This window comes from Dermacentor andersoni, chromosome 1, assembly GCF_023375885.2.
Source record: "Dermacentor andersoni chromosome 1, qqDerAnde1_hic_scaffold, whole genome shotgun sequence".
NCBI lineage: Eukaryota > Metazoa > Arthropoda > Arachnida > Ixodida > Ixodidae > Dermacentor > Dermacentor andersoni.
The window spans coordinates 184,897,286-184,911,098 of record NC_092814.1 but is presented as its reverse complement, the minus strand read 5'-3'; the positions used below and the strand labels follow the sequence as shown (position 1 = coordinate 184,911,098).

The 13,813-nt window shown below is 48.6% G+C and overlaps 1 protein-coding gene across 3 annotated transcripts in view; it reads right to left on the bottom strand.

The window, feature by feature from the left end:
• Positions 1-13,813, bottom strand: part of LOC126547039 (uncharacterized) — a 42,076-nt gene continuing 28,263 nt past the window's right edge. For all 3 annotated transcript variants that reach the window (XM_055062863.2, XM_072288478.1, XM_050194870.3), the window contains one exon: positions 1-410. In XM_055062863.2, the coding sequence (XP_054918838.2) occupies positions 54-410 (357 nt within the window). In that variant the 3' untranslated portion in view covers positions 1-53. The remainder of the gene's footprint in view (positions 411-13,813) is intronic.

Below are 13,813 nucleotides of genomic sequence, written 5' to 3'. Positions count from 1 at the left end.
TACATGAGCATAAAACATTTATTGTTCTTCCCATTATCTATTATGTATAAAAATTATGGTGCATTTGCTATCCAGACGCTGTTGTTTCTATGGTCAAAGTATGGCTTAAACATATCTCGTATTTTCGTTGTGTATGACCAGCTTGTCAACATAGGGCTGACTTTACTAGCACATAGCCACTCGGAGTTGACATCTGATGTGTTGCTCATGACCAAATCACTTTTGCAAGTAACGAAATCCTTTGGTAGAAGCAGCCAGTTGGTCTCTTCATTTCTGAGGTCTGAAGTCTTCATTTCACTGAATGTTCTTGTCAGCTTGAAAAGTTCATTCTTCCCAATGTATTCATTGTTCGGCAAAAGCCAAGATGATTGGTCTTGTACCACACGGTTACATTTAGGGTGGTCTTCCACCTGTAATCGCCAATAAAAAAAAAGACATTACCACTATGAACAACTTGGGCAGTACCAGTGGATATAGCACTTCAAAGGACACTAAAGAGGACTGGTAAGGTATACCAAAGCTGTCATCTTGCCATGAGAATGAACTCTGCAGTAGAACCTCATTGATATGATCCCGTTCCACACGATTTCCCAGCGGCAACATTCCCAATCGAGAACAAAAAATTGCTTTGTATATTTGGTTCATACGTTCCAGGAAGCCACTATCTTTCAGCACAAACGTTAAGTACATTGCCAAACTGCGATCGCATCATACATTTTTTGGCCGCTAGATCCAATGTAAACAAGGTGCGTGCGCGACCCACACAATCAGGAACAGTTGCAACAGCTTCCCTGCTATAAGCACTTGCCCAGCTCATGTGAAAATCAGCTCATGTGAAAATTCCAGCCTGCACTCTGTTTACTATTGTGGTACTAGCAAATCTCTTCCCGGATCAACAAACACTATTCACAGCTATTACCATCAACCCTACTGGAAGCATACTGCATGCTTTTAACAGGCAGTAACCCAAATGCATCGCTGTTCCCTGCTGCAGGCGTCATAAAGTGAGCGTCACATTTTGCTCTAGCAGCATTGTAGGCTTAGTATTCTAGTGTCACCCACCAGCTTGATTTCGTTTCAATTTCCCATCGCTGTCTTAAACACTATGCAATATAAAAATGACAATGTATGTCTCGTGGCCGCAATGATTCGCGTCGAGTTGGCAAGTGATTGCTTCCCACCAAAATGCCCCACTCAAGAAGGCTGCTGTCCCAGGCTAAGGAGAGCACGAACTTAAAGGGACACTAAAGCGAAAAACGATTTCTTCTGCATCAATAAATTACCGTTCTAAAACACCAAAACACCACTCTTACAACGATAAGGCGTTTGGTAAGCCAGAAAAAGTGCAAGAACGAAATACGGGTGGCAACGTCTACTCAAGTTACCGCACCTAGGGGCTGTGACGTCTTGGATTTTAATGGCATCTTCTAGGGCCTATAATTATATATAGTGGTACAGATTGACTACATTGTATTCTAAAGGAACCAAATATTAAACATGGCAAGTTTCTGGAACCTTTACTCAGCCAACGCGGCCCAAATGCGAAAACATACTTTGGAATCCCTGACGTACCGGCGCTGGGGTTTCGGCGCGAAATTCAAATACTGATACTTGGACCTTCATTTTCTCATCTAATAAACTGTTTTTGAAATGACTGCCTGCAGGGTTCTCAAACAATGATTCATTAGTCTAAACTGATTTGTTTCGCTTTAGTGTCCCTTTAAGCTTGCCAAAGCCACAAACATTACAACTTTCTCGTGCTGCAACGATTTGCGCAATGCTTCACATTACATGGATGTCAACTACAGTAGAGTCTGTAATTTTTTAGTGACTTCGGATACTAAATTTTGCCAGCTAGTATGTATTTGTCGAATTTTTTTCCCAAGATGTATGAAAAGGGTTTTACTGTATTGCTGCTCTTTAATGTCGCTCAAACAATACAGGTGGCAAAGCAACAACAAGCAGACAGCTGGAGGCATGGAAACCTGTAGAGAGAGTTGTTAGGATCGGCCTGCAGCTATTTCAGCCCGCTGCACATGTTCCGATCCAACCGGGACGGTGGCGCACTTCAGAGAACTGCGGATAACCGGCAGCCACGTGGCGAGGGGTCAGCTCAGGGGTGTTCTCGAGGGGGGGGTAATTGGCGGAACCTCCCCATGCGCTTTTCGAGACACCAGACAATGTGCTACCCGGGCGCGCCACCTGGGACGGCTCCGAGTTCGACGAAGCAAGCTTTGTGCACAACACGACAACACCGCCCTGTTCTGCTATGAATGGGGGAGTTGCCGCAGGAACGCCGTCGAAGGCTCCTTCCCATGCACTTTTCGAGACACCAGACAATGCGCTACCCAGGCTCGCCACCCGGGACGACTCAGAGTTCTACGAAGCCCCTCTGACGTCGGCTCCGGACCATTGCACCTATTTGTGTTTGTGTGTGCGTGTGTGTGAGCCCTCATCGTCCTCCAAGTCGAGCCCGCCTCCTACAAAAGGGCGGGTCATCTTCAATGACGTCGAGCAGAGTGCTTATAAGCAGCGATTGTCGGCTGCTAGAGTGTGCTCGTCGTCGTGCTCGTTGTCATGCTTGAAATGTACTCGTGAGCTGTGTGCTCGTAAGCTGTTTGCTGTATGCTCGTCTTGCAGGCTCCATTTGGAAGTCACGCTAGACTCAATGTATCTCATGTTCAACTGTAAATAACATGTAAATAAATCCTGCTCTCCTAAGTCCCGACGAAGAGTCAAGCTCCTTCCTACAGCTGCAACTGCCAAATCTTACATCTGAATGGCAGCGGTGCGATCGGCCTACAGCTCGTAGATCGTCCGACAACTCTAACAAATGGTGGCAGCGGCGAGGTCATCCGATGAACCCTACAGAGTAACGAAAAGCCTGAACATTACAACTGAAAAATATGGAAGGATACAGACGAGCAATACATTTGATAGAAAAGCCATGGACATGGCTGCAATTATGTACAGTAGAACCCTGCTAAAGACACGTTCACGCGAGAGTAAAAACGTGCGCAGCAAGCTGCAGAAACTGCCGCATGGCAGCATTCTCGTGCCAAGCAAGGGATGGGTGTCCGAATTTTTGGCCGCATGCCGTGCACCACAAACTGAGGTGACAAGCAAAACCAACCGCTTCAGTCATGCACATGAAGCAGCTGCCAGACCTACAGGACAGCTCATTTCGCACTTTTTTAACAGACTTCAAGAGGAGACAATACCTTCATGGTGTCATGCGACTACCACAGCAGCTAATAGTCAGTGTGGCCGCACCACACACATTTTTCCTCTAATGTGACCATGCCTGAACTCTCATTATCACTAGAAATGTGCTCATTTTTGATGCTTTCATGTTTCCACATTTCTTAGTAGTCTCAACGTATACTGCAATACATAAAATTATAGCTTGACCACAGGTGCTTTGAATTAATGTTAAGTAGCTGTAATTGCACAGACAATTCCAGAGAATTCTTATGTGGAATTTCAAAGCAGCACCTCAAGGAAAATAAAGGAACGCAATAATTTGCTATTTTTAGCATAACTACTGACAGTTAAGAAAATCTGAAATGTACAAAATATGCACCTGCTTCCTGGTTCCCAACTTTTTCAAGTCAGATAACGCAAAAAAAATTTATGAAGATTGTTAATTTGTTAAGTCAGAGTAAACCTTTTTCAATCAAGATTTGTTGGCATAATACTAGCCATCATGATGCCCATGCTATGCAGGAAAGCAGTAGCTTCATAAATGAGAAAATGGTTAAGTTCCTTTGTACAGGGCGCACGTTTTTACTCACTGCAGCAGGCACCCAATTTGTTTTTCACTGCATTCTTTAAGCTCGTGAAGCAATGGTTGTCAGGTCAGGGAACATGCAGAAGCCTTCTCGTACTTGATTACATTGTGTTCGATCAGCTTTTCTGTGCAAGCAAGGTGGTCTAGTGTGTGTTCAACTGGCTCTAGAGCCTCCAGTAACAAAGAAGGGCACATCATCATCAGCCTGGTTACGCCCACTGCAGGGCAAAGGCCTCTCCCATACTTCTCCAACTACCCCGGTCACGTACTAATTGTGGCCATGTTGTCCCTGCAAACTTCTTAATCTCATCCGCCCACCTAACTTTCTGCCGCCCCCTACTACGCTTCCCTTCCTTTGGAATCCAGTCCGTAACCCTTAATGACCATCGGTTATCTTCCCTCCTCATTACATGTCCTGCCCATGCCCATTTCTTTTTCTTGATTTCAACTAAGATGCCATTAACTCGCGTTTGTTCCCTCACCCAATCTGCTCTTATCTTTTAACGTTACACCCATCATTCTTCCTCCTTGCATCGTCCTCAATTTAAGTAGAACCCTTTCCGTAAACCTCCAGGTTTCTGCCCCGTACGTGAGTACTGGTAAGACACAGCTGTCATACACTTTTCTCTTGAGGGATAACGGCAACCTGCTGTTCATGATCTGAGAATGCCTGCCGAATGCACCCAGCCCATTCTTATTCTTCTGATTATTTCACTCTCATGATCCGGATCCGCCGTCACTACCTGCCCTAAGTAGATGTATTCCCTTACCACTTCCAGTGCCTCGCTACCTATCGTAAACTGCTGTTCTCTTCCGAGACTGTTAAACATTACTTTAGTTCTCTGCAGATTAATTTTTAGACCCACCCTTCTGCTCTGCCTCTCCAGGTCAGTGAGCATGCATTACAATTGGTCCCCTGAGTTACTAAGCAAGGTACTATCATCAGCGAATCGCAAGTTACTAAGGTATTCTCCATTAACTCTTATCCCCAATTCTTCCCAATCCAGGTGTGTTTGAGAAATGTGTGTTTTTTGTCTCGGGACGGCGGAAGAATTAATTAACATTAGTTCAGCCGTGTCGGATCTACTGTGCAATGTATGCATACTTGTTTAACAAACATCGCCGCTCTTGCCCTCTGGCCAGTAGTTACGATAAGCAACACAAACCAGCTTTCACACGCAAAGGTTTCGAATAGCTGCTGAAAGGTATTGCGAAATTTCGTGGCCACTAACGCCAGTGCACGTAATTCAATCTGTTACGCGTGACTTCGAATGTCATGAGTGTCGGAACTTTGTAGCGGTGCGGAGTTCTGTGGCGAGAGCCGCTGTACAAAGCCCAGCTCAGGCCTTTGCGTAATCGAGGCCCGTAGACAGACACATGCAAACATAGAGACACACACATACAGAGACAAAACGACATGCACGGCTGAATATGCCACAGCGGCAGCTCTCGACGTACATCGTGTTCGTCGCAAACAGTGCTCTGCAATCTGCTTCGTTTTTGCTGGTTATTTGCACATCCATATATGATGCAGTGACACCCAGATGATGTTCTGTACTTGGATGTTGCGGACACAGACATATTTACACATTGAACACCCCGTAACACACACACGCTACATGCATGCGAACGCGTCTTGGCAGCTCGGGGAAGATGGCGGCCGCCGGTCGCTGGGTTCTGGAGTATGCGCTCAGCCCATCCGGTTCTGGTCTATACAGATTAAAACATGGTGCATGGAATGACTGTATGAAGTGAATTCATTTTTACAACAAACAGTGTGCAACTAAGCATGCCTCCATGTGGCACACCGGTCTCTTGAGTGAATGTTCTCGACAAACTGTTGCTCACTCTTACACGAAACATGCGATCAGAGAGATAGCTTTCGATTGGGTTCAGCATATTGCCACCAACACCTATTGCACAAAGGTCCCAAGGAATACCGAAACGCCATATCGTATCACATGCCTTCTCCAGATCGAGAAACACTGAAAGAAGGAACTGTTTCTGTATAAAGGCATCCCTGATGGCCTCGATGCAAACGAGGTGGTCTGTCGTCGACCTACCCTTTCGAAAACCACACTGGAAGGGGTCTACTGTTTTGTTATTTTCTAAGAAACAGATTCGGCGCCAGTTTATCATTTTTTGAATAGGTTGCACAGACACCTTGTTGGAGCTATTGGTCTGTAACTGCTGGCTAGAGACTGGTCCTTCCCTTGTTTAAGTATGGGTATAACAATAGCTTCTTCGCAAACAGGTGAAATGTATCCAGCTGCCCACATAGCATTGAAAAGAGACAGAAGTGTTTTTAGAGTTTCTGAGTGTACGTGTTTGGTCATTTCATAAATGACGCGATCACTACCTGGCGCCGAGTCTTTGCAACTATTGAGAGATGCCTGAAGTTCAGCTAAGTTGAAATGGCAATAGTACGCTTTATTCCTTCCACATTTGCGTTCAAGAGGCTGTCACTATGCGTTTTCTTTGAACCGCAGGAAAGTGTGTGTAGTGCAATGCACTCGAGATTTGTTCAAAGTGCTCACCTAGAAAACCTGCCCAATTTTCCAGGCCGTCTCCTTTGGTATTTACTAGGGGTAGAGGATGAGACTGTCCCGCCTTTTAATTTGTTTACCCGGTTCCAGACCTTCTTCTCATCAGTGAATTAATACTAGATATTGTAAGGAAGATAACGAACATGAGCGCAGAGTCAGCAGCATCAAGCGCACAGCAGATGCTCGAGCTAGGGGACTGTGCTCGGTGCATCCTAGAACCGGCGGTCGCTACGAACATCAATAAATCTTTATAAGTGGTGGAGCCATGCGGGGTAACTTTCCACTCTACCATCCTAGAACTCCGTTCTCGGACGCTACCCTCTGCCATGCCGGACGCCAACCAGCAGACTTCCATCCACCCGTCCCATGCGCTGGCACCGTTCGCCAGCGGGAGCCTCCCATCATCAGCGGAACCGACGACGACGACGTTGAAGAATGGCTGTCGTCCTACGAACAGGTGAACGTTTACAACAAATGGAATGACTCAGACAAACTGGCTTACGTATCATTCTACCTCGCGGGCGTGGCCAGTCTCTGGTTCAGAAATCATGAGAGGGATATCCCAAACGTGGTCGGCGTTCAAGACATCGATTACAGAAGTACTTGACTGACCCGCCGTAAGGAAACTCCGAGCCGAGCAGCGTTTGCGTACACGCGCACAGGACACGGGTGAGACATTCACTAGCTATATAAAAGACGTTCTCGATTTGTGCAGGCGCGTGAACGCTGCCATGACGGAAGCAGAAAAGAAAGCACGTCATGAAGGGAATCGATCACACGTTCCAGATGCTTCTGGCCAAGTACCCGCGCACTGTTGGCAACGTTATCAGCTTGTGCCAAAGCTATGATGAATTACGTATGCAGCAAGCTCTCACAAGGTGACATCCTACACCAAATGCGGCGTCACTCTGCAGCCTGACCACCGGCCCCGAACAAGCCTCCCTGTTAACCCAAATCAAGGATTTCGTCCACGAAGAAGTCACACGACAGCTATCTCTGGTGTCTGTCACTCGGGAGTCTGCCATCACTTTGCCGTCTCATCTCCGTAACGTGATCCATGAAGAGTTCGCAGAAGCGCTGCCGGCTGTTCACCAGCAGGATGTCGTGACTGCACCAGTCACTTATGCTACCGTTGCTGCAATGGCTCCTCGCAGTGTGCCCGTGCGTCGCTTCCAGCAGCCTGTGCACCGCCCTCCCCCTCCCGTCCCCTGGACCACCGTTGCCGTCGCTAACCCGAGGCGCACGCCGAACAATCGCTCTATATGCTTCGCATGTAGGTATCCCGGTCATGTCGCAAGGTTCTGCTGCCGCTGATCGCAGGTGTTCGATGACGATCGCCAAGCGCCCTATGTGCCGCCTGATCCAAATGCGCCTTATGGACCCTTCGACTCATCACCAGCTCGCTTCGAACGCCTCCGGTCACCCTCCCCACGTCGCCGATCGCTTTCCCCTATGCGTCGAAGACCAGTCTCTAACGAAGAGGGAAACTAGACGTCACAGTTTCCGAGGCAAGAACTGCGCAAGTGTCGACATGCTGAAGTCCTCCTCCTTTACCTGCCAATGTCATTGATGTGTTTATCAAAGATGTAGCTACGGTCGCCCTCGTCGATACCGGTGCCGCTATTTCAGTTATGGTTGCCAGGTTTTGCCGTTCGCTTCGTAAAGTGACGACGTCTCTGTCTGGATTGTCGCTTCGAATGGCAAGTGCTCAACCCATTCGCCCTACCGCTGCTTGTACTGCCCGTGTGACCATACATGACATTTTATACACGACTGAGTTCATAGTTCTTTCATCGTGCTCCCACGCCGCTATTCTAGGATGCGATTTTCTCTCAAGCCACAATGCCATCATCAATCGCGCTCAGGCTGAGATTGAACTTTTCCAACTTGGTGACCTGGCCTCGGTCGATGCTCGTCCTGCCGCTAAAATTGTTGTGAAAGAAGACACCTGTATTTGCCCGTGCTCTTCAGCATTCGTACCAGTCTTCTGTAGTACCATATCTGACGGGACGGTCTTCTTCATGCCCTCTCATCACTTTGTTACCCAAAAAGCGCTTCCTTTGCCCTTTGTAGCTCTTGACCTTGCCACCGGTGTCAGCACGATGCCCATTTACAATCGGCTTTCATCGCCGCTATCACTGCTCCGCCGTGAATGCCTTGGTTACATCGAGTCGGTCGATTCAACACGAATTGTCTCCGTCCTCGACGAAGTGCCTTCTACTGCTGTCCATGAACTGAGTGCCCTCTCCGTACCCGACTCAACATGGACTGGTGTGTTGAGCCCATTCATCCCCGAAGATCTGACGCATTTGCAACGATCTCAACTTCTCACAATTCTTCAACACTTCTGCCGTTCTTTCAACGTTGCGCAAACATCTCTTGGCCGTGCATCGGCGGTCGAGCATTACATAGACATTGGCTCTCACTCACCGCTGTGACAAAGACAATATCGCGTGTCCGATACGGAACACCGTGTCATTGCAGACCAGGTCGATGACATGCTCCGTCAAGGCGTCATTCAACCTTCACAGAGCCCATGGGCCTCTCCCGTGGTCCTCGTCACAAAGAAAGACGGTTCCATCTGCTTCTGTGTTGATTTCCGACGGTTGAACAAGATCACGCTGAAGGACGTCTACCCATTGCCATGCATTGATGATGCTCTGGACTGTTTGCAGAAAGCGGAGTTCTTTTCTTCGCTGGATTTACGGTCAGGCTACTGGCAGGTTCCAATGGCAGAGGCCGATCGCCCGAAAACTGCCTTTGTTACACCAGGCGGCTTCTAAAAATTCACCTTCATGCCTTTCGGACTTTGCAACGCACCTGCTACGTTCGAAAGAATGATGGATAATGTTCTGCGTGGCCTCTAATGGAAAATCTGTCTTTGCTACCTTAACGACATTGTGGTGTTCGCCCCCTATTTCGCAATGCACCTGCACCGCCTCCAGCACGTACTCACTTGCTTGACCAACACCGGGTTGCAACTTAACCTGAAGAAGTGTCGATTTGCTGTTCGTCAGCTCACAATTTTAGGCCATGTCGTGTCAAAGGAGGGCATTCGCCCGGATCCCGAGAAGCTATGTGCTGTTACTGCATTCCCAAAACCTACTACTATGAAAGGGCTACGCAGTTTCATCGGCCTCTGCTCTTACTTCCGGCAAGTCGTTCGAAACTTTGCGTCAATTATATCGCCTCTCACGCAGCTCCTTGGTGGCGCTAGAGATCTCTCATTATGGTCTCCAGAGTGTGACGACGCCTTCACAACCTGACGACGCCTTCACAACCACCCATTCTTCGCCATTTTGACCCTCAAGCGCCAACCGAAATCCATACCAATGCAAGCGGTGTAGGCCTTGACGCTGTGTTGGCACAGCGTCAACCTGGCTAAACAGAATACGTCGTCGCATATGCAAGTCGCATGTTAACCAAGGCGGAGACCAATTACAGCGTTACAGAAAAGGAGTGTTTGGCCATTTTGTGGGCGCTTGGCAAGTTTCGCCCATATTTATACGGCCGATCTTTTGATGTAGTGACCGACCACCACGCACTATGTTGGCTGTCGACGCTCAAAGATCCATCGGGCCGCCTTGCCCGCTGGGCATTGCGAATCCAAGAATACGACATCTGCATGGTTTACCGTTCCGGGCGAAAGCACTCCGACGCTGACGCGCTATCCCGATCACCGCTTCCCCCGAAGGCCAGTCACGACTCCTCCTGCGAGTGCACATTGTCCTCTCTGGACTTTGACACTACGCTGCTGCACAGCATAATGATCCCTGGACTGCATCTCTGCTCGGCGTTCTCTCGGATACGTCAAAAGTTCCAGCGTCACGTACGCTTCAGTGCCAAGTTCCTCATTTTGCGATTCGAGACCAGCTACTGTATCGACGCAACTATGCCCCAGAGGGACGCACCTGGTTGCTCGTCATTTGCAGAATCTTGCGATCAGAGCTCTGCTCCTCGTTCCATGTCGACCCTCAGTGTGGCCACGTGGGAGTCTTCAAGACCTACGAAAGACTTCAACACCGCTATTACTGGTGGGGAATGTACAATTGGTTCGCTCTTGTCATGAGTGCCAACGCCGCAAATTGCCACCGCACAACTCCACCGGTGAGCTCCAGCCTTTACAATGCCCATCCCTACCCTTTGATCGAGTGGGCATAGATCTCTACGGGCCACTTCCGTTGACTCCTACCGGCAACAGGTGGATGATCGTTGCGGAGACTGCTGCTCTACTAAATGCTACAGCGCAGGAGGTCGCCAATTTCATACTTCACCATTTTCTCCTTTGTCATGGAGGTCCACGTGAACTTTTAAGCGTCAGAGGCCATGCCTTCTTATCTGAAGTCGTCGAACAACTGCTTGCTGAATGCGCTATTGTTCACCATAAATGCACCACTTATCACCCGCAGACTAACGGTACCACGGAACGCCACTACCGGATTCTCACCCTCTTACCTTCTTTACGGCCGTCATCCTTCGCACACAATCGACACCATTCTGCCCTACCAGCCGGACTCATCCGAATGCCTGCAGATCTCGGAAGGCGCCAGAAACGCCAAAAAATGTCACCAGCTGGCCCGGCAATTCACCTTGGACGACCAGAACCGTCAAAAAGCCGTTCACGACGCCCAGAACTCGACACCCACTTTTCTCCCGGGCGCTCTCGTCTGGTTGTCAGTGCCACACCGAACGCCTGGGCTCGCTTCAAAACTCCTTCCGAAGTACGACGGGCCATACCATGTTCTCGTGAGAACATCACCCGTTAACCCTTTCGCTGTCGGACGTTTCTGGCCGTGACGCACCCCCAGTGTCGGCTTGGTTTCAGGGAACGAGCATAACAGGGAATGAACATAGCAATTTATTTTTGATTATGATTGGTATACAAATAACATAGTCAATGCAATATGCACATTTCAGTGTTCTGCAGCTGTTGTTAGTAAACATCATCATCATCATCAGCCTGACTATAAAATCGGTTCAACATCCGAATCTGACGATACGGAACCCTCTTCCTCTCATGCGACTTTGTCCGAGTCCGAATCCGAGCTCTGCTCGTATTCTGAATCGGAATTCAGCCACCGCTCCCATGAGCAGACGAAGGTCCCGCGCGCAGGGAGGATGCGCTTTCAGCCGCCCGCGCAACGGAGAGAAATGTGACGTTGCGTGATCAAGAATACAGAGGGAGATGGAAAAAGGCTAAACAAAGTTCGTAGGGCTTTACGTTTACTGCTGCAAGTCGGAAGCGAGGGTGCGGCGAGAGAGCGAAAGCAGCAATCGAGTCACCCTTCTTGGAGAGGCAACGGCACGTGCGCCTGAACTTGACGCGCCGTAGCAGGCACACCAACAGAAGAAAAATAAAAACCTTCAAACCAGCGGAGATTACAGAACAACCCTTGAACCCATAACCACACGCGCGCGACGCATGATCCAGCGAACGCGGAGCCACCGCGCCACTGAGCAAGGAGAAAGTGGGGAGTGGCAGTCGCACCGTACTCTTCAATACATGGACTAACACAGGTCGGAGCGAATATACGAACTTGTAGAAAGAGTCAACAGATGGCATGGCCAATCCAGGAGCGCCTGCTTTGCGCTCAGGCGCGAAATTTTGAACACACGATAGAGAACGTACCGGTACGTCAGTGACACCGTGGGGGGGAAGCGCGATGACGTACCGGTACGTCGGTGACAGCGAAAGGGTTAATTACCTGGTTGAGCCGCTAACACCGCCGTCCGACACGTGACGTTTTAACTGCGAAGTCTTTCACGTTCAGAGTCTCAAGCTGTATCACCATTCTACCGTCCTTCCAGAAAACTAAGTCGCCAGGATGGCTCCTTTATTTCCACGGGGCCATTGTAAGGAAGATAATGAACATGAGTGCAGAGTCAGCAGCATCGGCAGCATCAAGCGCGCAGCAGATGTTCGAGCTAGGGGACTGTGCTTGGTGCATCCTAGAACCGGTGGTCACTACGAACTTCAATAAATCTTTATAATATATACTTCTCTCAACTATCTCTCTTAGCTCGTCAACGTGTTCTTCTGCCCATGACTTTGCTTGTTTAAAATTGATGAGGTTTTTGGCAGTTGGGCAGTAACATAGCAGTCCCCAAGCTTTGTTTTGTTTTTTCCTTGCCTTTTGACATTCGTCATTCCACCAAGGGATGCGGCATTTATTAGAGAGTCCATTCGTTTGTCGGATGCATTTTGTGGCAGCGTCAATTATAAAACCTGTCAAGTAAGCCACAGCATTGTCTATATTAAGACCAACAATGTCCTCCCTATCTGAACGTGTACATTCTCTAAATAATTCCCAGTTCACCGAGTCAACCTTCCATTGAGGAGGATGTGGGGAGAATTCATCTTGTGTTGTAAGACTTATACCCCTTGAGACCCTATGGGTGCCCATGAGACTTATAGTCACATGGGCACCCGCGAACTCCATTGAACTCCGTCTTTAAGCCAATGAAGTTGCGCTCCGTGTCACACGGTCTCCCTTACGCCAAGGAAGTGAAATGGACATTCTGGGCGAAGGGAGTTCGGCAATGACCATTACGGTTGGATGGAGTACTCTCGTTCCCAGGTAGTTACAGTTGCGCAGAAAACCACGCTAGTAAAATCGTCGTAACTGGTTCATTTACAAATTTTAGCATTATTACTTTTTTTTGCCTTGTGATATATGCCACATAATGGAAGTATTAATTTGTTTTTAAGGGCATCAGCGCCTGTACCCTCTATACCAATACATCGCCATGCCGCATCGGGAAACATCGTTCCGCCATTTCGTTTGTTTTTATATGCACGCGAGCCGCACATGTCATTCAAGCCATACGGGCACGCACTTTCGCTGCCAAAGCTTCGATGTCCACTTCAATGCCAGTTATTGTGGCGATGGCGAGGGCGACTTTTTTCACGTCTTCAGTTTCATCACTCATCTAGAAGCAGTTGAGCTCACCTCAAACACAGACACGCACGATTACAAAGCGGAATCACAACTCGAAGTGCACCGGCCCAACGTGACTCGCGCTGCCGCGCACGAAAGCAAGAGCGCAGTGTGGCCAGCATCGCTTGCAGCTTCGCTATGCTTGAAAAACAAAAGTGTTGCGGTAACGCACCGCAAAGTTTGTCACTGTGATTTTATATTATTACATACTGCATTAAAAAAACACAGATAGATTACTTTAATGGCGACCGTATATGTGAAGAGTTGCACGTGGAAGTAAGCGCAGCAGCGCCGTTTCTATCCCATGCGGCACCCGTCGAAAGCTCGCACTGTACCATGTAGCACGGCCGCAACTCCCTTGCCATCAATCTCCGTTAGGGAGTTTCATGCTGAACGGAGTTCGCGGGTGCCCATGTAACAGGGGTATTAGAACTATCGGGAAGTGGTCACTTCCATAAGGGTTCATAACATTCTACTCGAGGTATGGCAGGAGAGTGCTGGATACTATGCTAAAGTCAATATATAGCTGCCCGCCACAG